This window comes from Spermophilus citellus, assembly GCF_964194105.1.
Source record: "Spermophilus citellus genome assembly, chromosome: 4".
Lineage (NCBI taxonomy): Eukaryota > Metazoa > Chordata > Mammalia > Rodentia > Sciuridae > Spermophilus > Spermophilus citellus.
The window spans coordinates 33,479,589-33,504,276 of record NC_138185.1 but is presented as its reverse complement, the minus strand read 5'-3'; the positions used below and the strand labels follow the sequence as shown (position 1 = coordinate 33,504,276).

Here is a 24,688-nt window from a genome sequence, read left to right as displayed (position 1 = left end):
GCCCCAAACCTGGCCTGCCTACAGTTACCATCCACTTAGCCCATTCAAACTAGGATGGACTTATAGGGTACAGTGCTTACAGTGCAATCATTTCACCTCGGATATTCCTACATTAACAGGAGGTTTGGGACTACACCTCATATTTAAAGAATAACACATGGAAAAAGGGATCTATCTTGTCTAGGCATGATAGGCACTGGGTTCCAGTAGCTGTCATTGCTAAATGTCCACTTACTCTCTAGCAAATAACATCTTCTTTGTGGGTGTCACATATTAGAGCTATAAAACGGGGCCATGAGTTGCCAAATACTTATAAAATTAAAATATATTTATGTGCCAGAGCACATTGGAGCTTTGATATGTACTAAATACCATACAGATGAAAGATAATGAATTTAACATAGACAACAATTTGTTACCATGATCTTGGTTCCCTATTTCTTGTGTGTTGAAATCAAATAGCCGTTTTTAGATATTATTTTTAATTGGATTAGGAGCAGCTAGGGCTAAAAAAAAAACTTGAAAAGAATTGAAGTGAAAGAAACCACATCTTCGATCCTTCATCTTCTACCCCTTTCAGCAATATTCTGCTTTCATGTGGCTCATCCATGGATCAAGATTCATTCATTCACTCAGTCAGTCATCTTAGCAAAAACTATGTATCCAATAATGTTAAATTGAACTGGGATGATTTTTATTAGTTCATTCAGCCTTTATATTAACTTTGAGTATTGTCCCATTTCTTGCTGTATTTTAGGGTTAGAAATGAGTTGGAGCTGGGAACTCAGTGGAACTTACTGAGAGTCCAACTTATCCTAAGTCTAGACCTCTATTCCCTATTGCTTTTTCCTTCCTATAGTTCCCAGAAAAATCATCCCTTGGATTTTTGGTTTTAATACCAACGTGTGACTGATGTGTGATCATCCTTAGGGCTGTAAGTATCCAAACAGAGATCCAACTTAGAGTTACAGGAGGAGTTTTTGGTGGTGGAATTCCACAGCAGCCAGCAGAGTGTGAGATGATGAGGGATGGATTTGGGAGACTTAACCTCATTCCATAGCAGCCATTCCTCACTGTGTATATTTTCATTGTGTTTAGAGCAACTGGGTTTGGGAGGTCAAAAAAGGATAAAATACTGGAGACAAAAGAATTCAGACATGCACACTCTGTCTACCCTTCTAAGAGTCCCACACTAAACAGATCAAAAATCAAATCAGAATTCTATGTAAGGACAAAAGGATTGTTGGAAACCTATAATTTGATACATAATATAATCAGATTAGGATGTATCTCTACTACCATGTAAATTGTAAGTCTCTATATAGTCTTGTATATGTGACACATAATTGTCATTTACCTGTGTTTGGTATGTACATATGCAAGTATAAACTATTGTCCATAAAATCTTGTGGTTGAGCCAGGTGTAAATTAACAGTATGATGTTTTTGCTCAGATTCTTCCAGGCAGGTTAAGATATTATTTCTGTGTATGGTACCTGTAGTGGACCAATCCAGAGAGAGAATGCACTGTCCTTTTTCAGGCTTGCCAATAAAGCTGCTTCACATATTACCCAAACAACCTGTCTTTAAAGAGAACAAAAACAAAACCTCTGACATAATCCTACACCTTGCCAAACTCGTCAGAAAGCAGATGACCTCAAACTTCCCTAACATGCAACCTGTAATTACATTATTTCTCTATTTTGACTACCTAATTTATTTGAGACTTTCTAAAATAATTAGTTTCCCACTATCTTGGCTTCTTTTGAGAAACATTCCTCATTATTTCCCTTTGGTCATTTGAAAAGGAATTTGCTATTACTTTTCTTCCTTCCTGCAAGAGCACTCCTGCTAACAATAATAATAATAATAGAGCAGGGTTTGTTTTTATTGTTCTGTTTGTTCTTTGAAACTTAAATACTTTCTTTTTCTTTTTTCTTTTTTTTTTTTTTTTTTTGCATAGCAAAGTGCATTTTGCAGAGGTATCTAATTAGGTGGGTGAGATGACATGGTTACTAATTCTGGCTGGTTCCTCTTACTCCTTCCAAACTGGGGCCACTCAGTGAGGAGCGGGGAGGGGGATTTACTTTCTCCCTTTTCCATTGCTCCTGGGCTTCTGCCCAGATGACGTGAAGGACCATGAAACAAAGATTCTTTTCAGCTGTCTGTGTGCACAGGAGTGGCTGTGGATCCCCAGCTTGTCACATCTCTGGTCTGAAGATGAGCAAATAATAAGCCACACATCCAGTTTATGGGGAACATGGGAACATGGGAACCATCTTGCAGCTGAGTGTACCCCCTTCCCTAGGGTGCACACTGACTTTGCTTGTCAGGATGGGCTTCAGGGCAGGTTCGTGCCATCCGGTCAGCTTCCCAGTGGCTCTCATTCAGCTTTTGAAGTCACAGTATATTAATGGGAGGTCCTGGCTTCCGCTTTAAGCCTATTACACCCCAGAAGCTCATCTGTTATAGCTTGATATGAAATTGGTTTCACAACTGACCTGACAAACAGAAGGTGAAGCCTGGCTTTTCAGAAGTGAGGTTTGGCAGGCGAAGGAGGCAGGAAATCCAGAGGAGAATGAGTCTGTAAAGCAGTGGCTCCTTCCATCCCTTGCTACTTCCTCTGCCTGGATGGGGGAGGCTCCTGACTGTTGGCATCTGGGAGCAGCCAGAGTTCAGGGGGTAGGAAATCTCTGCTTGGTCTATATGCAAAACATATGTAAGTCTGCACATTATAAATGGCATGGAGGTGCCTGAAACTGAGAAGAGTACGGAAAATTTCCCTCTGCTCTGGATGAAGCAAGGAATGAAGCTGAAGAATCATGCTGATTCTTGAGGCTTTAAGACAATGGTCTGTCTTTTCATTTCTTTGAACCCTAGTGGAAATGGTTAATTTACATTGGGTTAGGATTTGGCTCTTTCAGTGCAGTTTCAAGAGAAGAGAGATCACTTGATTAAGACTGAGGTACATCATGGAGGAAAACGTCCTCGCTAATTGGTGAGGTACGCCAAAGCTGTCCATACCTAATGGCTGGAACCTCTTACTTCACATGCAGATCTGATTAAGGACCTTGAGATAGGGGGTGATCCTATCTTAGCCTAGAAGACTTGATGTTTAAGGAAACATGAGGCATGAGTGTCAGAGCCAGGGAGGGAGATGAGATAACAGGAGCAAAGGCTGGATTGATGTGGCCAGCAGGCAGGGGAAGCAGGAAGTTCCCACAGCTGAGAAAGGCAAGGGAATGGATTCTCCTTAGCTCCAGAAGGAATGATGCTAAAGGAAACCTTGAGTTCCATCCAGTGAGACCCATTTTGCATTTCTGACCTTCAGAACCTCAATGTAATAAATCTGTGTGGCATCTTATGCTTCCACAGAAGTGGTTGTTTGTTACAGCTACAATAAATATTATGTAGCACTACCTATTTCCTTCTCAAAGTAGCTTCTCAACAAGTCAGCCCTGGTCACCATTAACTAAAACTTCAATGGGAAATTCTGCCAGTTCGTATCCCTTTATTCTGTCCCATTTTTATTTTTATTTCTTTTCTTATTTGCTAGTACTTACATTCCAATATGCTCTATAATTTAATATAGTCTTGACAATGGATAGGGAATTTGCACTGTCTTATTTACTGGTGACAGTAAATAAGTAATTGCTCAATAATAATTGTTGAGTCAATAAATAAAAATGTAGTAGAACATAAGATTTTCTCCATATAACATTACTATGAAGAAGTTGATCATGGATTTGAACTTGAAATTTATAGCTATAGCCTGTCTTTTAACTACCAGGCATACTGAGAAACAAATGACCAGGGCTATCATCTGAACATAAGTACTTTTGTAATCAAAGAATTCAAGGCTGGTGGTCTGTGAACCAATCCTATGTGGATTTTGAATGTTTCCCTCAATCTCTCTTTTAATTTTTACTGTGTTGATATTGCAAGCTTTATTTTATTTTAATTTCCCAATATAGAGATGTGGCTTTACCTTTAGTGTTACATTAAAAATATATATATATATATATATATATTATACATTATTCAATAATAATAGCATTGCTAGTAGTTATCTAATAATATTTAACCTTATTTAGTAATTGTCACTATTACCATATACTAACTTACTAAAAGCTAAAGCCATTTCTATAATAGGTTAAATTATATTAAGAGCCTCTAGGCATAACAAATATTTTACAAAAAATGTACTTGCCTTTGTGCCATTAAACAGACTGTTTTTTAAAAACTAAGCCCTAAGCAATTGTGTTATTATTTTGATATTGCTCTTTTCCTTTTTTACGAAATGGAATACTTTGGTTATCAGAAGCGCCATAAGTGATATATATGTGTGGGGTGTGTGTGTGTGTGTGTGTGTGTGTGTGTGTGTGTGTGTATGTCATAATCTGAATAAAAATAGCATTCATAGCGGTTTCTCTTGGAGCCATTGGTAAAACACTCCATTGTGGGTCTCTGTCAAGATATCTGAAAACTTTTTCTTGGCTTCTGGCTTTGAACAATTTTGAGAGCAACAACAAGGCTTCATTGTGCACTGAGATTTCTGTAAGGCAACATTCATTCAAGTGTTGATCTGCATTCACCGTCCAAGAATAACAACAGTTATTTATATAATTTTATCCATGTTTCTGTTTTTTCCTATCCATTTCACCCTTTCACCCCACCCCTGCTGAAGCACTGTGGCTTGTTTGGGATGGGGGTGGCGTGCCATTTAGACTCCATGCACATAGAAAGTTTTTTTCTCCTGTTATTGCTCTGGGATAGAGAGACTGCACTTTTTCTTATTAACAACATTACTTGAAAGTTTGAACTTTAATATAATTTATAAGTAGTGGAATAGGTCTCACCATAAGTGTATGGTCATTGACCAGAAAGGTAAATTCAATTCAAGTTAGTGTGACCACAGAAGACCAAAGGCTGTGATAAAATGTACAATCCTATGTGGTTTGATTTTTTAAGAAGCCCAGTTAATGTCCCTATCAGAGCCCAACAGCTAGATAAGTGTTCTTATGACTCTCAAGGAGCTAGAATTTTCTATTACTTTTAGTGGTCACCTGAGTCCATAAAACTATAGGGCTATTCAATTCTTATTGAGAAAATGTTGCCAATGGCTTGAATCAAGGATTATGGAATTGAATGTTCATGTCCTTATGATAATATATGCCACTTGAGCTACACAACCTGTTATTTGAGCTGAAATATACTGAAATGTAAAAAGTATCAAAAAGAGTTTTGTATTAAAGGATTATTTAAAAAATAATTTAAAAACAATGTTCCCAGATAGTTCTAGTTTTATATAAAGGCATTTATAGCCATGGCTCCAAGGTCTTTTCTATGTTCAGTGCCAGAGGGGAGCAGAGAGCTAGAACTAAGCCAGAGGTCAATATATAGTTCTATTTATACCTGAAAAGGAGACTGACTAACAGGGTTAGTTACACTATGCAGAAGATCAAGGTGAACCCAGTCATTGTCATTATTTACAAGCAGCCTTTCAGGGACTGAAGATTGCTACTGGATTTGGGGCTGTGGGTAGATAAGTCACATGGATAGTGCTATTGTGTCCAGGTGACCATGTATTTACCTAGTGGTCAGACCCGTAGGCAGAAAGATCTTTTCCTTTAGTTTGGGGAACTGTCAAAGTCTAATTAGAATATGAGGATATTAGGTCCAATGAAATGACTTCAGGTTTAGGATGAGCCAGCAGCAGAGACTTAGAGGTGAATTAGAAACTCGGGACTACCCTAGGTCAATGCAATTAGACACGGGAAGTTAGCAACTCAGTGGTGTACCTGATTGGGTTCCTTGAGCAGCAGACTGTGAGCCAGTGGTTTGAATGCAGGTAGTTCATTTGTAATATGAAGAAATATTGTTAGAGAGCCAGGACAGTGGGGCAAGGAGGGGTAGGCAGCATACAGAGAACTTTTTATCAAGGCAGTTACAGAGGGCAACTGAGGCTTAATCTTGCTGGAAAACTCTGGGAGTGTATGTAGATTGCATCTCAGAGTTAGTCTCTGGAGTGGTGTAGGAGCTGGGTTATTTACACTTCCAGTCTTCTGTATGGCTAGTAACTTAAGCTCCTAAAAGCAAGAAAAAGCCACAGGTTAAGGTGTTGATAATTGGACAGCTCATGATTTTGAATCAGCAGGCACAGAGCTTCAGAAGGAACAAATAATGAAGGATGGATGGAAAGCCAGTTCTGACAACTTATCTACCAGAAAAGACCTCTTGTACCCAGGACCCACCACCACTACTACCCTAGCAATATGGCAGGTAAAATTGACCACAGGGGAACAGACAGGAAATATTAACACATGTTACTGCAGTTCCAGCCTTCTTTAGTCTGGACCCTATGGCATTGTCAGGTTGCCTGAGGCCAGTTGTAATAGCCAGGATGCAACTTTTAGAAGCAAAGAGAACCTAATCAAGAGTTCAGTGGAGAGACCTGGGTTGCAGCCCAAATGCTGTCATTAGCTATCTTTATTCTTGGGGCAACTCACTCTACATTTCTGTTTTCATTTGTGTGTGTGTGTGTGTGTGTGTGTGTGTGTGTGTGTAAAATGGGAGACAAAGAGTCAATTTTACTTTCTAAAAGTTTTTTTTTAAAGAAATGTGAACATATAGAGAACATATAGATATATAAAAACCCTTTGTAAGTTATAAAGCATCATGCAAATGTTTTTCATTATGATTAATTTGCATTGCTGGCTGAAAATAACATCAGGTCTATTGTTTAGATCCATAAACTGGCCTAAACAGGAAATGTTTGAACATGGCCACATATTTTTCTTTGAAATTGCTTATAAATATACAAATGTTTAACAACACACACACACACACATACACACACACACACACACACACACATACACTCTTTAGTTAATCAATGAAGACCACTGAATTGTCACATTTAGCCTAGAGTCCTACAGCAAAACATGGAAAATATAACTGCAAGCAACCTTCAGTGAGTGATTGAGGAATGAATAGCTAATTGATTTGAAAAGAGTCACTTTTCTTTTTTTCATTGACTCAATCATCATAAATATTTTTGTGACTTTGAGAATTTCTTATTTTATGTAACTATTTCAGGTTGAAGAATTTTGAAACCAATGATTTAGCATTTTCTCCTACGGAAAATTTTGGAGATGACAGTGGACTTGCTGCATACGTGGCGAAAGCTATAGACCCATCCATCAGTTGGAAAGATATTGAGTGGCTGAGGGGACTGACGTCACTGCCTATTGTTGCAAAGGGCATCTTAAGAGGTTTGTTTATTTCTCAGTTGGAATCCATGCTAACTTTAGTGGATATGGCCATGCCTTTTTTTTTTTTAAGGGAAAACAATCAGAAAGAACTATCAAAAGACACATTCCAATTCTCAATTCTCTCTTCTGATGTTAGTGAGTAAATATCTACTCATTCTTAGGTAATATTCAGAAACAAAGCTGGTAAGTAAGAAGTTACCTTTTTCAAAGTGTTTGTGATGTCATTGACTTGTTCTGGAGCCATTACTTAGTCATGGAACTTGGCAAAATCTTGATAGAACATCAGGAATACATGGCTTTACCTAAAAGATACAATAGTTGCTCTTAGACCAAAGATGCCCCAAATGAAGGAAGCAGAACAGCCAGACCTGTTGTTTTAAGAGTCTTTTCTCTTTTTCCTGTGCTACCTCCAAGTACCAATGGCCAGGGCTAATATTTGACTGTGGCGAAATTCCCATTATCTCTCTGTGAAGAATGGTGGATAATTCTCAATTATCAACCCATGGATAGTAAGGAAGTTGATTCTTACTCCAGAATCCACATGTATACAAGTCCTACAAGGATTTATAATCACTATAATGACTTTGGAGTGCCAATGTTTTGGAGTGTTCTCTCAAAAAAAAATGTTTTCTTTGAAAACATTTTGCTTCCCCCCACCTCCAGCATGGTTATATAGATAGCTAAAAAAAAAAAAACTTGAAAAAAAAGAGAAATGTTTGAGTAAGTGGTTTGGGGATGAGAGAGTGTATTAACTTATCTCAGAGTCTAACAAATCAAACTTTGTTCATGAGGTTTACTTGAATGTGTGTCACGTGGTCTCTACTTATAAATCTCTAAGCATGCTGCCTACTTTGTGTCATCTATGCACTAAAAAAAATTAAATGAAAGAATGGGCTCAGTGCAGCTTTTGGAGATATGTTTAAACGGGGGTCTAGCTTAATCTTTGCTTTTGAAAAATCCATTGTCACACTGTTTACTATTGATCATTATCTGAATTCAAAATTTCTATGGATTTTATACCATAGTGATTAAATTCTGATTTACATACACCTTTAAACAATAGTTTCACTTCTTATATTTGCAACCATCTTGTCCCCCTACTTTCTGTAGCCACAAAACCTTAGGTACTAAAGATCATTAACAGGGATGTTCTGTGTCATTTATTCATTGATTCTTGCTTCTTTTCATTCATTCATTCATTCCATGCACATTTATTGTACTTATTTTGTGCTAAAAGTTTTTATGGTTATAATTTAAGATGCTTGGCCTAAAGAAGAGCCTGTTGTTATAGGAGACAAACATATAAAAAAGCATTTGGGGTTGTTTAAAATGTTGAAGTATAAACCATTAAAGATATACTAGGCAGTGTAAGGCAGTGGCTTTAAAATGGTTGGACCATTAGAAGAGCAGATTAGAAAAGGTTTCATTTCAGAATGAAGATACTTGAATTTCACTCTGATAATGGGTCAACAGATTGTATTACAGACTGAAATAGTAGTGGAATAAAGCACTTATGGGTAACAACTTATATAAAATGTAAGGCATTTTAGGGAATGTAGACTTTAAGGTGGTTGAGAATCACTGAAGCATCTGAATCAGGGAAGCCACCTCATCAGATCAGCACCTTAGAAAAATCATGTTTTGTAAAATTGACCTAATGGATGGAGGTGGCCAGGAAGAACATTCAGGAAGTGTGATTGTCCAGGTAAGAAATGATTGTCAGGGAAGGGAATGAGAAGATAAAATTGAATTAGAAGATTAATATGGTTAATCTCAGACATGGCCTGGGAGATCTGGCTTGAAATCACTAAAGAAAAACAAACTTTTAGTCTAGTTTCCAAATGGTCTCAGTTAAATAAGAAATAATTATAAAAAATGAGGTCATTTTATTGAACCCAGTTTTCAATTCTGGATTCCCAATTTATGTAATTTTCTATTTTTTGCCCAATAGGTTATTATGCAAATCCATTACATTGCATTCACTGTCATGGGTTACATTGAAAAATACTTTTGCTTCTAGAATTTTAGTCTGTAATCATTTTTCCCAAGACTACTACCACCACCACCACCATCATCACCTCTCTTTTTTCTTGTGTATATGGATTATCTGGCTTATTTTTACATGTTTTCACAATGTTTTGCACATATCAGGTAGCCCAAATATTTACTGGATAAAATACTTGGTAAAAACTCTAAGCCTATATAATTAGAACTCAAAAAGCAAGATAAAGAAATAGAGCATTTGACATTTGAAAAGAAGTTAGTTATTTATAAATGTAAGTTTATATTGTCCAGTTTTCCCTGTAACTATTTGTTTCATTTATTTAGCAAACAACAATCATCTCTATAACAGCAACTACATCAAATAATGCTCATGCACAATCTGGAGATGAGGAGGGGAATGTGGATGAGTTCTGGGAAATCCAGACTCACGTCACAAGCCTTCTTCCAGAATCACATGGATTGACTGAGAGTCATCCCTTTCCTTTCATTTTCCTTTTACCAGAAGTATGCAGATTATGTTCACTGGAACATAAACTCATGAGCATCTGGAAAGATCTAGGTGAAACATCCCATCCTTACCACCATTTTAAGAATTACATTTTAGTGGATGCACATTGGAATGCAAGATGTAATCCCTTGCTGTGGTTAAACTTGGTCCTTGAGAACATCAACACAAGCTCCAAACGTGTACTTCAGACAGGATTTGGTCTTTGCCAGAATTCACACTAATAAACAAATGACTCATGAGCAAAGGCATAATCCTTTTTAGTTTTTTTTTTTTAAATGAGGTTATCTCACTTCCATTGTGGCTTTTTTTTTTTTTTGCATCTACGGAAGTGTTGTTTAATTAATTCTTTTTATGGTTGGTTTGCTCATTTAAGACACTTTAAATAATATTTTACTCAGGCTGTCTCAATTGTGTTCAAAATTGTTGCCCAGTTATCTAGAGTTCAGAAGACTTTAGTGTAAATCTTGAGACCTATATTTCACTTTGATATTTTAGATTAAATATGAAAATAGTATATTAATAAGATAGAAAACAGTATGAATACTCATCAATTATTTTGCTTCTTAAGTGATCAGTGTAATTTAATGGAAAATTAACACATAAGGAATGCAAACCAGTAAACTATGATGGTTAATGAAAATATCAAAGATTCGTGAATATTTTGCTAAGTCAGAATATTTTGACCTTCTCATGAAGGCACAATTGCTTTCCTGTCCAGGTTATAAATAAAAAAAATTAAGTGCAAAAGACAGATTTATAAGCAGCTAATTAAAAGAGCTTATATCCACTCACGAATTATTCTTACTGTCTTCGCTTCTCTATAAGCTCCTGCTTCTATCCCCTGAGAAAATCTTTCTGTTGTTGTTTGGCCTTATAGTCCTACACTGTCTGGAGAACATGGAAACCCATTTGAAATAATGGAAAACACCAATCTATTTCTTAAATAACACTTACTCCAAATGCAGGGTACTTTATAATCATCCTCCAGACTAGCATGAAACTTTATTGCTATAAACAGAACACAAATAAATTTCCCAAAGCAACCAGCAAATGAATCTTCCTCTGCCTAACTCATCTTCTTAGTTTATATTCCCTGCACTACCAGATGACTATATTAGTAATATTTCATAATCATCTGAGTACTCAACATGTGTCAGACACTTTCCAAACACTCAATTTATTTATTCCACAAACCAGTCTGATGGGAGAATAACCTACACTACAGTCATTTGATTTTTGACAAAGGGTTCCAAAACCATACACTGGAGACAAAACAGCCTGTTTTACAAGCAGTGCTGGGAAAATTGGACATTCATATATAGAAAACATGAAACTAGATTCATATATCTAATCCTGTACAGATACCTCAAAATGGATCAAAGACAGAAGTATAAGACCAGAAATTTTGCAACTGTTAGAAGAAGAAATAGGGGAAACAATTCAACATATACATATACTTCAGCAAAAACCACTGACTAGGACTCTTATAACTTAGAGATAAGAGAAAGAATCAATAAATGGGATGGCATCAAATTAAGAAGCTCTGCAAAGCAGAGTAAAGAATTAACAGTGACTCCAGAATGGGAGAAAATCTTCACCAGTTACTCTTCTAATAATGTCTGGAATGCATGAAGAAGTAAAAAACAAAAATGAAAACAAACAAATACCCCTCCCCACACACAACATTGAAAAAAGCATATACCCAATCAACAAATGGGCAACTGAATCAAGCAGACATTAAAAAATATGAAGGATCAACAATTATATGAAAAAAACCTCAATATTTTTAGCCGTGAGGGAAATGCAAACCAAAACTGCACTGAAATTATATCTCACTCAAGTTAGAATGACGAACATGGAGAATGTAAATAGTAATAAATGTTGATGAAGATGTGGGGAAAAAAGGAACTCTTTTGGTATGAATGTAAATCAGTGCAGTCTCTCTGAAAATCAATATGGAAGTTCCTTAAAAAGCTAAAACCAGAACTGCCGTGTGGCCAGCTATACTACTCCTTCATATTTATCCAAGAGATACAGGCATATCCATGTTTATTGCAGCACAATGCACAATAACCAAGTTATGGAAGAAGCCTGGGTGTATGTTAAGAGATGAATGGGTAAAGAAAATATAGCATTCAAACAAAATGGACTTTTATTCAGCCATAAACAAGAATGAAATTATGCATTTTCAGGAAAATAGAAACCATATTTTTGAGCAAAATAAGTCAGACTTAGGAAATTATTGTATGTTTTCTCTTACGTGGAAGCAAGAGGGGGGAAAACAACTAGAAGAAAAAAGGGATTCAATGAAAGTAGAAGAACAATCATTAGAGGAAAGGGATCTTGGGAAGGGTGGATGGGATTGTCGGAAAGGTACTGGGAGTAAAATCAATGGAATTATGTTTTTATATTTGGGAAAAAATGTCACAATGAAACCCAGCATTCTACTTACTTAATATACATCAATAAAAAATTTCAGGTAGTCCTATGACTTAGTCTAAGAAGTCAATCACTTCTTCATTCTGTATAGGATCTATTTATTAATAATATTCTATGGTGGCAGAAATCAAATACAAGTAGGAAGAATACATCCATGCTCAATTATGGGGTTCACATAGTATCATAATTCACATATTTCAATATGTGATTTTTTTAAATATTTGACTTTTCTATTTGGTATCATGCATACAAGTACATAACCACACCAAACCACATTATTTTAGAACATAATTTTACATTGCTTGTTAATGTTATTTATGACTATATCTAAACTTAAAAAAATACCCTACTGTATATCTTTATTAGGATAGGTAAGCTTATATAAACATCAGCTGTCCAATATAATAATCACCAGTCACACGTGACTGCCTAAATTAAGTAAAATTAAATAAATGTAAAATTCAGTTCCTTAGTCACAGTGCCACATTTCAATTACTGCATGTGGCAGGTGGTCACTGTATGGAAGTGAACAGATAAAGAATATTTTCATTTTCACCCAGAATTCAATTAGACAGCAGTGCATTAAGACCTCACCATTAGAGAACCATTTTGAAAGTACACTTTAATTGATATGCATTGGACTAAATACACAGGGACTCTCTTATCAAACACAAGACTTCATTCTTACTGACATATATAAATCAATGACAGCAAGGCTAAACAGATGAAGAGCACAAATAGCCAAAAACTTTCAAGGAATTTATGAAAAAAAAAACCAACAATAAGGGAGAATTTTGATTGAAGAAAAATAGAAAATTATAGCTCAAGGTGGGCTCTCTGGGAACACAGAGGAGACAAGGAAAATTATGTCATGGATTACAAGACTTTCAATCCCAATAGAATAGGAGCAGTCATAGAGGATGAAGATAGGTAATGGGTCCCCAAAATTACAAATACAGAAATGAGCAAGAAGGTAGAGGGCTCTAGGCAGTTGCCTTTAAGGGGCCATAAGATGAATGACATAGATTAGACAGAACAATGGAAAATTTTGAAGAACTTGAGGATATACTAAATTCTCAGGATAAATGGATAGAAAAACTGGATTGTTGCAGCCTCTAAACCCAAACCTGTTAAATCCTAGGCTGTTTTTTTTTCCCCCAGGCGATGATGCCAGGAAGGCAGTTAAGCATGGTCTGGATGGGATCTTGGTGTCCAATCACGGCGCTCGACAACTTGATGGAGTGCCAGCCACCGTGAGTTTCCTCAAGTGCTGAGATTTCTCTTTGGCTCCCACTTCCATCTCAGTTTTGATTCTCTCTATGTCTGCTTATTCTATGTGCAAATTTTTGTCATCACACAAGGTGAACTATGTGTGGATATGCGACATCACAGATTTTCAGTGGCACAGAATAATTGAAATCAACTAATAGGAGTATTTTAAATCAATCTAGTACATTTTAAAGCTATCCAGGAGATTTCAGTGTGCATCTGTGGTTATTAAATACTTTACACACCATGCTAGACAAATTAGAGTTTATAACCTAGATATAAAAATGAGCTAAACTGGCTGGGTACAGTGGCGCATGCCTGTAATCCCAGAAGCTTGGGAGGCTGAGGCAGGAGGATTTCGAGTTCAAAGCCAGCCCCAGTAAAAGCAAGGTGCTAAACAACTCAGTGAGACCCTGTCTCAAAATAACATATAAAATAGGGCTGGGGATGTGGCTCAGTGGAAGACTGCCCCTGAGTTCAATCCCTGGTACTGCCCCCCCCCAAAAAAAAAAAACCAAACAAAATAAAACAAAAAACTAAACTGGCTTGCAAATTGTGGCAATAAGTTAGATCTATAACAAAGAGCGGTTAGGCTCAAGGAAACCCAAAGCCAAGGATACCAGCAATCTATTTAATGCAGATTTTGGGATCAAGGATTGGGGAATGAGAACTGGATCAAAAATTGTGGAGACAGTTTTAGTCAGCTTTTTTACCAGAGTGACCAAAAGACCTAACAAGAACAATTAGAAGAAAAATTTACTTTGGGGCTCAAGGTTCCAGAGATCTCAGTCCATAGACAGCCAACTCCATTTCTCTGGGCCTGAGATAAGGCAAAAACATCATGGCCAGAGAATGTGGGTGGGGAAAGCAGTTCAGGACATGACAACAGGAAGCAGAGAGAGATCTCTTGCATACCAGGGACAAAATATAAACCCCAAAGGCACATCCCAATGACTTACCTCTTCCAGCCACACCTCACCTACCTAGGTTACCACCTAGTTAGATACACTCAACTGAGTTAATGTCCTGATCTAGGTTAAGGCACTCATAACCCAATCATTTCACCTCCAAATTTTCTTGGATTGTCTAACGCATAAGTTTTTGGGAGACATCTCATATCTAAACCATGAGACAGATACACACATAGCTTTGGATAGATTTCATGGATCAATGATCCAGAATTGAGATCAGAAGCTCTGGATAAGGTGTTAAAAAGTCATTTCCTTATAATGCTTGTGTGGAGTTGTGGAGTTGGCTAAGATTTGTATAGATGAGCAATGATGTTGCAAGTATCTTTCAGCTCTGCCCTGTCCTTGAGTGAGACTCCATCTTTAGAACTATAAGGTTTCATGTAGAATGGGAAAGAGTGGGATATGCTTGGGGAATATGAGGTAGTTCATTCTGTTTGCAGTGTCTGGTGGAAATGTGGGAGTCCTGAGAAATATACCTACCTGAATAGACAAAGGAGGAGTTTCTTAAATACTATGAGTCATTGGATATACAGCAAAAGAGACTTGGTTTAACAGCAGTGAGTCTTATAAATTGGATTTTGGCATGAATAGCAATCAGGTGATCTTCATAACTATCATATCCAAGGAAAGAGAAAAGGAGAAACTGAGCGGCTGAGGGGATTTCTACTCTGAATCCTGGTTTTCTTATCATTTGAAGTTAGACATCAGATGAAATTCTTTTGTTGTGTTTGAACTGTAATGCATTATCATTTGATTTATCACAGGCAAAAGAAACTAGTATCATATAACAAAATTAAAAAAATATATATATTTATTAAATAATGTTGATGGTCTTTCTAGATCACATTATTTTTTTCTAAACTGAATCAGCATATACATTGCTCTCTCTCTTTTATTAGAACAATTTAATCATAGTTCTGATATAGATGGCTGTGATTGGGATGACTAGTGGACTATATTTAAACAACTGGAAGGCAGAGTAGAGAGTAGAAGAAATAATTTACCCAAGTAGTCATAGGTTATCATTTCATTGAACAGGCAGGTCAATTTAGCTACATCGATAGATGAGTTGAGTGTGACATAGGGGAGAGTAAATTGGGTGGGGAATATTGGGTGTGCTTGTGGCACTGTTCATTCTATAGTACGATTGATTTAAATCAACCAAGTCTATACACTGCAGGATTATACCAAGATTTAGAATACTAAGACTGTAAGTTTCCCACCTTTTCCAGCTCAGCTTTACTCTTAGAGACACATCTTTTTAGGTGATATTAAATATTGCCTGCAAGTAAATAGAGGTAGAAAGTGAAGCCTTCCTGTGAGCAGGGTGGAGAAGTTGGTCAGTGCTCAAGACTTTTTCTCAGATTTATGCCTCACTTGTGTATGAAGACATAGACTCAGTGTGCGGCCCAAATTAAGTTTGTTTTCTAAAAATAAAATATAAATCTACTGAAATCAAATCTAACTAGATATTAAGGGGAAAAATATCTAAATGGTGTGGTTTATTTCCCTCTGGCTGAGGGGATATGGAAACTTATCTAAAAGGGCTTTTTGAGTTGTGGTCTCTGAGACTGTTTTAAAAAAAAACAATAACACTCCCTTTGCATGCTGTGTGTATGACAGGAGATACTTGAGTTTTTGCCTCCTAAATTAGAGGAAATTTAAGGCCCGTGATGATGAGAGAAATGTGAGAGAGAAGACTTCATTTATGGCAAATTGGGGTTTTCCCTCAGTGTGTGGATTTTGAGGTTGAGTGACAAAGAGCCTTGAAGGAGGCTGGGGTGTTGAACTTTTCAACAAATGAACAGAAGGGCTCAATGTCCAGAGGAATTGGTTACATCATAAGTCAGAACAACAGAGGTCGCATGATGTCATGGGAGGAATACTGCAATGGGAGTCTTGGGTTTAATTAAATCTTTGTCTTGCCTCTCCTTTGGGATGAGAGATGGGGAAACAGGATAATTTTATGTCTGAGCCTCTTCTTATTCTACATTTCTAATAATCTTGGGGTTCCTTAGTATGAAGAAGTAGTTATCATTAGGAGCCCTCGGCCAGAAATTTAACTTCAGTTCATCTTAACACGTTGCTTCTGATAACTGCTTCCAGGTCTTTGCTATATCCAAAAGGATTAAAAAAAAAAAGAGAAAGAGGGAGAGTGGAATGAATCTGACATAACTTCCCTATGTACACATATGAATATATCATAGCAAATCTCATCATTGTTTATATCCACAAGAAATTAATTAAAAATAACTATGGGTAAATGGCAAAAAGATCAATAGAGAGAAGGAAGCAGCAGGTGGGGAGAGAGAAGGGGAAGGAGGTGTACTAGGGTTTGAGTTAGAATAAGATATATTCCATGCTTGAATAATTATGTTAAAATGAGTACTACTATAATGCATAACTAAAAAGAATCAATAAAAAAGTAAAAACTTTAAAAAAACCACACACAAGAAACCCAGTTTACTTCAAGGACCTTATCATTACAGTAATAATGTGGCCCAGGTTGACCTTGAAGCCATTTGAGCATAGTATGATAGAAACAGATTGATTACTAAAATCTCAAATGTGGGTCTAAAGACAGATTCTCTGGTATGTTTGAATCTTAAGAGTATTTTTTTTTTCAATCTGCATTTTGTGTGTGTGTGTGTGTGTGTGTGTGTGTGTGTTTGTGCAGCGGGGGGAGGAGGTACCAGGGATTTAACTCAGGTGCACTCAACCACTGAGCCACATCCACAGACCTCTTTTGTATTTTATTTAAAGACAGGGTCTCACTGAATTGCTTAGCACCTCGGCTTTTGCTGAGGCTGGCTTTGAACTCTAGATTCTCCTGCCTCAGCCTCTCAACCTGCTGGGATTATAGGTGTGTGCCACTGCGCACTGGCTGCATATTGTTTTGGTGCTAAGTGGACCCAAAGTACCTCAAACTTACAAACATGACATTCTTTTCCACTGAAAATTCTCAATTGCAAAACATTTTCATAAAATTTAGTTATTGGGCATATTTTGTGAGATTTGAGATTCATGTTTTTCTTTTGAAATGGGGTCTATGGGGCTGGGATTATAGCACAGTGCTACAGCACTTGTCTATTTTAGAAGCAAAAAAGTAAATAAATAAAAGGAAAATACAAAAAGGCCCATGTAATTTCATCCTTGAGTAACACTTGACATCATCAGTTGGCTTCTGCTGTGTAACAAACCATTCTGAAATTTACTGGCTAAAAAACAATAGCCATTTATTCATTACACAATTTTGTGGGTTGGCAATTTGGACTGAGATCTTCTGGGGAGTGGAGTTGTGTTTCTGGCTGGGCTTACTCATCTGTGCCTGTGGTCAGCTGCCCAGTCTACTAGGGCAGGCTGGTGTAGGATGAGCTCAGTAGGGGTGGCTGTGGTTGCCTCATGTCTTCCTACACTCTCGTGGGCTTATTCTCAGGAGGTGGCTGATTTCCTAAAGACCTAGGTTTAGAACTAATTAGGTCTTTTAAAATCTAGGTTTAGAACTGAATGTCAACTTTTCTAATCTTCTATTGGTGAAAGCAAGCCAGATCAGATCTCCCTGCTCCTATTCCCTTGCACCATAATCCTTCAAGAAATGAAGACAGGGAGGGAAATCATGGCTACCATTTTTTTTGCATTTTGCAAACAATAAGCTGAACCTTGTGGCCCAGTTTTTTTTTTTCCTAAGTGTGCTTAGTAGGAACCTCAGATTTGCCAGTAAATGTGATAGCTAGGGTCAGGTACAGAATCAGGGGAAGATTTATGGGCAATGACTTGTACTTGGTCTTCTTTGCTTTTAACTAAAGAAGATCTGGTTTTATCTGATTTTGTTTATGTTCAGCTGTTTTGCTAAAATGTTAGAAGTCAAAAGAATAACAATGTAGGCTATAGGGATGTGAACTGAAAAGAAGAAAATTTAAACAGGGTCTTAAAATAATGGTTTTATCTACTATATTTATTTATTCAACCTGTCATGATTGGAATTATTTTGTGTAATTTATATCTCATAAAACTGTAGCTACTGAAAGGAAAAAGGGAGAATGGAGATGCTCAGCAATGGGCAGAACATTCTTGTCCAAAGACACAGGAACACAAACGTAGGCTCTGTTTTATAACCCAGGATTCACATTTTAAGTATCTTTATTAGTTTACTTTGAGGCCATGCTAGGCATTGGAAATAACCTAAACAGACTTGATTTGTGTGACTTTGAAAATGTGTATTGAACCTAAGATAGCTAATATTTTTCTTTGGTTCTGGTTTCAAATGGGGAAATATGCTTAATTATGGCTTGCATCATGGCCTGGAAATTGTAGCATTTATATGTTGATGTAACTTGCTTGAATGTAAAAGGAGGACTATGTATAGGTAAGGGCACATATGTAAATGGATCCAAAGCATGTTTGGCAAGGCTGAAAAACCAAAGGAAAAGAGGAAAATCACATTACCTGCCAAACATTTAAGGGCCATATGCCAAGAGTTGCCTCCGCTTCCTCTAACTCTGTAGCCATGTTTGGATTTCACCCTTTTACATAAAAATCTACTTGAGTTTAGCCTCAAAATTTTAGAGGAGAAGGATAAAAGCCTTTTAGTGATTTCAGCACAATTATTTCTGGAAAAAAATGCACTTGAGTGTATGGTAGTTTCTACAGCATGCATTTTAAGTAGAGTCTGGGCTTCATTTTAGAAGTCAACATTTGAGGATGGATGTGGATAGTTTTACAGATTTTCATCTACAGGAACTATTTCAATTTTCAAGTGCAAAGATCCTCATCAAATTAGCCAGTTGTATCAGTTAGATACTGCCACTTAATGCTATAAAATAAAAGACCTCTAACTCAGTGATTTACATGGACAGTCATTTATTCCCTTGAAGCTTTGTGTTAACAGGGATCTATAGATCTAGGCCTGGTAGCTGGCTGTGCTCCAAGTTTCAGGTCCAGCTTGGCTTGGCTGGGATAGCTCTGCTTCCTGAATAAGACATCCTGGGGTCCAAGCTAAGTGGGGAATATTACGGGGGCGGGGGAGAGTGTGTTCTTCTTGGGACAAATAACCAAGGTACAAGAGTGAGTAGAAAAGCCTGAAGTTGCTTAAGCCCGTGCCCAGAAATGGCCCTTTGCCATCTCTGCTTACATATATTTGGCCAGAGTAGGTGGCATGGCCAAGGCCAAAGTCAGGGAGTGGGCAAGTGTATTCTGTTTCTTTTAGTGAGAGAAAGTGAAGTTGGAAAGTAAGTGAATTCTGAGAGGTATGAAGCATAAGGGAGAATAGTGCAACCCAGCAGATCTCTGAGGATCTTGTATTCTCTAGTGTTAACCTGAGCCAGTCATCTATTGTCAATCAAGACGGGGATTTTCCCTTTTGAGAATTGAACAACAGCAGGGGAGATAGAGAGGGAAGATGGGAGGGGAGGGGAGGGGAGGGGGGATAGTAGGGGTTAGGAAAGGTAGCAGAATACAACAGACACTAATATGGCATTATGTAAAAATGTGAATATGTAACAGATGTGATTCTGCAATCTATATTTGGGGTGAAAATGGGAGTTCAAAACACAATTTGAGTCTAATGTATGAAAGATGATATATCATGAGCTATGTAATGCTTTAAATAATCAATAAAAAAAAAAGACGGGGATTTTCAAATCTCAGGTGATTTTATCTCTTTAAAAACAAGGAAAACATTTTCTCAGAAAATTCTCTAATATATGTTTCTGTATGCATGTTAGACAAGGGAATCAAGACTAAATTTTTCATTTCTGGCCAATTTGCATTTTTATACACCAGAGCTTGCAGTATCATCTGAGTGTGAATTTCAGCTGATTTGTAATAATGTGTAAACAAGATACTTTATTTTATTTATAATTTTTGTTTTCTTTCTCTTTTTTCCTTTTTTTTCTTTTTTGGTATTGAGGATTGAATGAACCCAGGAGCAGTTTACCACTGAGCCACATCTCCAGCCCGTTTTATTTTTTATTTGAGACAGAGTCTCACTAAGTTCCTGAGGGCCTTGCTAAATTGCTGAGGCTGGCCTTGAACTTGCAACCTTCTTGTCTCAGTCTCCCAAATTGCTGGATTACAGGAGCATGCCACTCTACATGTCAATTTACATTTTTTAAAAAGAAAAGCTATAAAAGATCAAATTGCTTCAAAATTATAATTTTTTTTATCATAGCCCTAGAATTTGAATATCAGTAAAACAAGCCAATATTTGACTTTGAAAGAAGAATAAGCTACTAAATTTCAAATTTGCTTTTTATTTTTGGTCATTGTTTTGTTTCAGTTACTAACATTTGTACTTCTTTCTTTCAAGGGGAAATAATTTTAATGTTCACCCAGGCCTACTCCGCTTCTTTCACTCTTAAGACTTGGTTGGATGGGCTAGTGGTCCTTGAAAGTGGAATTGAATAAAAATTCAACATTGATAGCATGACACTATTGATCTTATCTCTTCACAGATTGACGTTCTGCCAGAAATTGTGGAGGCCGTGGAGGGAAAGGTGGAAGTCTTCCTGGATGGGGGTGTAAGGAAAGGCACTGATGTTCTGAAAGCTCTGGCCCTGGGTGCCAAGGCTGTGTTTGTGGGGAGACCCATCATTTGGGGCTTAGCCGTCCAGGTAATTAGACAAATAAATAAATATATAAAGCAAGTATAAAGCAAGGTGAATCAATAGTGATATAGTTGGACTTTTAAAGAAAAGTAAGCTGTTCAATTTCAAATTTGCTTTTTTTTTTCCAGTTACTGAAACCAGTCCAACTGATTTACCCAATAGTTCTGTGTCTTTTACTTCTTTAGGGGGAGAAAGGTGTCCAAGATGTCCTTGAGATACTCAAGGAAGAATTTCGGTTGGCCATGGCTCTGAGTGGTAAGGCTCTTATTCACATCTACATCTTTATTTTCTTCTGTGGACTTTAAGTCAGGCTCCTTGATGGAGAGAAGTGGTTTTGAGCAGGAAGAAAATGGAATCATTTGGTGCACTTTAAATTTGAAGATGACTTTCTATTTTCAGTTTTGGTTCAGAGCACTCTGAACTGAGGGATTCTACAGTGAGCAGTTACATTCTATCCTTGATAGTTTTATTAGGGATATTTTGGTGGGTATGAGTACCTTAAGGGTGAGTGCTATGTTATGCTCTTTCTCATCTCATAACATATCAATATATAAATCTCACTGACCTGTCAACACTTCCACTTGGCTATCTAAGTGGCATGTCAAATTCCACTTGTTCAAAACTAAGTTGCTAACTTTCTCCATTAGATCAGTTCCACCTGTAGTTTCTCTTGTCTCAGTCTTATACGATGTGTGTTAGTCAGCTTTCTGTTGCTGTGACAAAAAAACCTGAGATAATCAACTTGCAAGGAGGAAAGACTCATGTTAGCTCATGATTTGAGAGGTGTCAGTCCATGGTTGCTGGATCCTATACCTTTGGGTCTGGAGTGAGGCTGAACATATGGTGGAAGCACCTTGGAAGGAAAACTTTTCTCCTCATGGCAGCTGGGAAGCAGAGAAAGAGAAAGAGAGAAAGGAAGGAGCAGGGGTCTTGATATCCCCTTTGAAGTATGCCCTCAAGGATCTAACCCTTTCACTACCTCCTCAATAGTCCCATAGGCTCCAGACCAAGCCTGTAACACACCGAGGGAATACCCCAGGACATTTATGATCCAGATGATAGCACTTGGGTCATTCCTGAGTCTTCTCTTTGTTCTCATTCCCTCACATCCACAAGGGCTCTATCTTCAGAATATAATGAGGATCTGCCCTCACTCATCACCTCCACTGCCAGGGCCATCATCATCTCTCTTCCCGTGGGTATTGCTGGTCTGCCTCTCCATCTGACCTCCCTTCTGAGGTTCTCTATTGACCATCGTAGCTGAATGATCAGTTTGAATTCAAATCATTTAATTCAGATCACACTAATATTCTGATCAGACCTGTCCAAGAGCTCTTGGTTTACTCAGAGCCAAGTACTGAAGTCCTTACCACGGTTCACAAGGCCGAATGCGGTTTGACCTCTGTTGCTTTTGTGATCACAGCTTCCTCCACTGTCACCCTTGGTTATTCCTCCCGGGCCACACTTGCCTCCTTGATGTCCCTTATCTCTGTTGGACACATCTTGGCCTAGGAATTTTGCATTGGCTGCTTCCTCCTAATGGATGATTCCTCACAGATATCTCTATGAAGAACGTCCTTGGGTTCTCAACACTTTCACATAGAAATTGTACTTTTTTTTTTTTTTCCACAAAGGCCCACCTTGGCTGCTCTATTTAAAATAACAATCCATTTCCCATCCCTTTGACTTCCAATTTTCTTTCCCAGTGTTCTTATGCCATTGTTTTTCTTTAGCATCCATTACCTTCTATATATAATATTTCATATGATTCACTTTTTAATTTACATGTCCTCTCAGATATAAGAAATGTTAAGCAGGGACCTTTGTCTGCTGTCCTCACTGTAGTTTTTCAATGCCGACTGCAGTACTTGACATTGAAATAACAACAAATAAATATTTGTTGAAAGAATAGATGAATGTTATTATTAGAGACTATTTCAAATTTGGCACAGAATGAACCTTTAGCTGCAAAGAATGACCTTGAATAAATCATCCACTACCCCAGTTTCAAAGCTAAAGAGAGATTCTTTTTTTTTTGTGTGACCCAAAGGATCCAGATTGTTCAAAAGAGAGAACTCCTGAAATTAAACTGTTTACTCACTACTGTCTTGAGCCTTTTAGACAGAGCATCCCCAAGAAGAATGCCATCCTGTGAATCCTCACTTTGCATTTTAATTTGGTACAGACATATATCCTAAAAGAGAGCTTTCAGCCACTAGCTCTCTATTAAATGTGGCAGAAAGAATACACTCTTTGTGTTAATAAAAATATGTGCCAGTCATTTTGTGTTAAGGACTGTTTAGGTAATAAAAATGGTCTCATGCCACATAAGATTTGGCAAGCCTACCTTGAATCATAAACCTTACATTTGTCAAGTTTTACATTCCTTGGGAAAACGATTACCTGCCTGATTATTATTGCATTCATTCCATATTAAATGTATGCATTATTTTTTTCAGGGTGCCAGAATGTGAAAGTCATTGACAAGACATTGGTGAGGAAAAATCCTTTGGCTGTTTCCAAGATCTGACAGTGCACAATATTTTCCCATCTGTATTATTTTTTTCAGCATGTATTACTTGACAAAGAGACACTGTGCAGAGGGTGACCACAGTCTGTAATTCCCTACTTCAATACAAAGGGTGTCGTTCTTCTCTAACAAAATAGCAATCCCTTTTAGTTCATTGCTTTTGACTTTTCAATGGGTGTCATAGGAACTTTTTAAAAGAAATGGACTTGCATCCTGGAAATATATTAACTGTTCAAAAGAAAACATTGAAAATGTGTTTAGACAACGTCATCCTATGGCAGGTAAAAGTGCTGGAAAACAAAAGATATCCTTTGGTAAAACTGGAGGTAGCTAACTCAGAGGTAAAAAGATAATGTTCTCACTCTTTATTAACCTGCATTGTATTTGGAAATTCTAGTGCTCAGGTTTGACATACTGGAGATGTTTGGAGAAACATGAGATTTGGAATCACAATGCAAACTAAATAGTACTGGGAATTGGAATGGATGGTGGTAATTTGTGATTTTTGTAGATACTGTTACTTTCCAACACCCTGAGCTATGCTGCTGCCTCAAAGGTAGATTTCTATTCCCATTGTTATTATCTGAGTAGATCTGAATGTTTTATGCTGTATGTAGCTTTCTTAATCAGAAATAAATAATTCTGAAAATAACGTATCTGGTTCAATGTTAACAATATGAAATTCAACCAGTTAATCTCTGACCCATAATTATCTCCCTGTTCCTCTGATGCATACCCATTAATTCTTCTATTTCTCCTATATCCGTTGCTTTAGTCACTTGCTTTTTTGCTCATTGATAGTCACATTTGGGAATCACTACATAATTTATAGGGTGATTACAAGTAAAGATGTGGATTCCTTGCTCAGAAAGAAGAAAAAAAAAATAAAAACGTTTCATTTTATCTATGGTTTTCTTTTAGTTGATCATAATGTCTTATTTGCTAGTTAATGTCAAATGTCCTTGGACAATTGGTCATGGAGAATTGGAGACTGCCCAACAGGGCAACTGTAGACCCTCCCAGGTATCTGAGGTACTCCCCTGCACCTTGTTTTGACCCTTTATTGCCTGTGCCCAGGTTCTGGCTACA

The 24,688-nt window shown here is 37.2% G+C and overlaps 1 protein-coding gene across 1 annotated transcript in view; it reads left to right on the top strand.

The window, feature by feature from the left end:
• The window catches only part of HAO1 (hydroxyacid oxidase 1), a 69,895-nt gene extending 45,754 nt beyond the window's left edge, over positions 1 to 24,141 (top strand). The window contains exons 4-8 of the mRNA XM_081291729.1: positions 7,098 to 7,273; positions 13,386 to 13,477; positions 20,917 to 21,075; positions 21,255 to 21,324; positions 23,529 to 24,141. Coding sequence (XP_081147855.1) covers positions 7,098 to 7,273; positions 13,386 to 13,477; positions 20,917 to 21,075; positions 21,255 to 21,324; positions 23,529 to 23,599 — 568 coding nt within the window. The 3' untranslated portion in view covers positions 23,600 to 24,141. The remainder of the gene's footprint in view (positions 1 to 7,097; positions 7,274 to 13,385; positions 13,478 to 20,916; positions 21,076 to 21,254; positions 21,325 to 23,528) is intronic.
• The last annotated feature ends 547 nt before the right edge of the window (positions 24,142 to 24,688 follow it).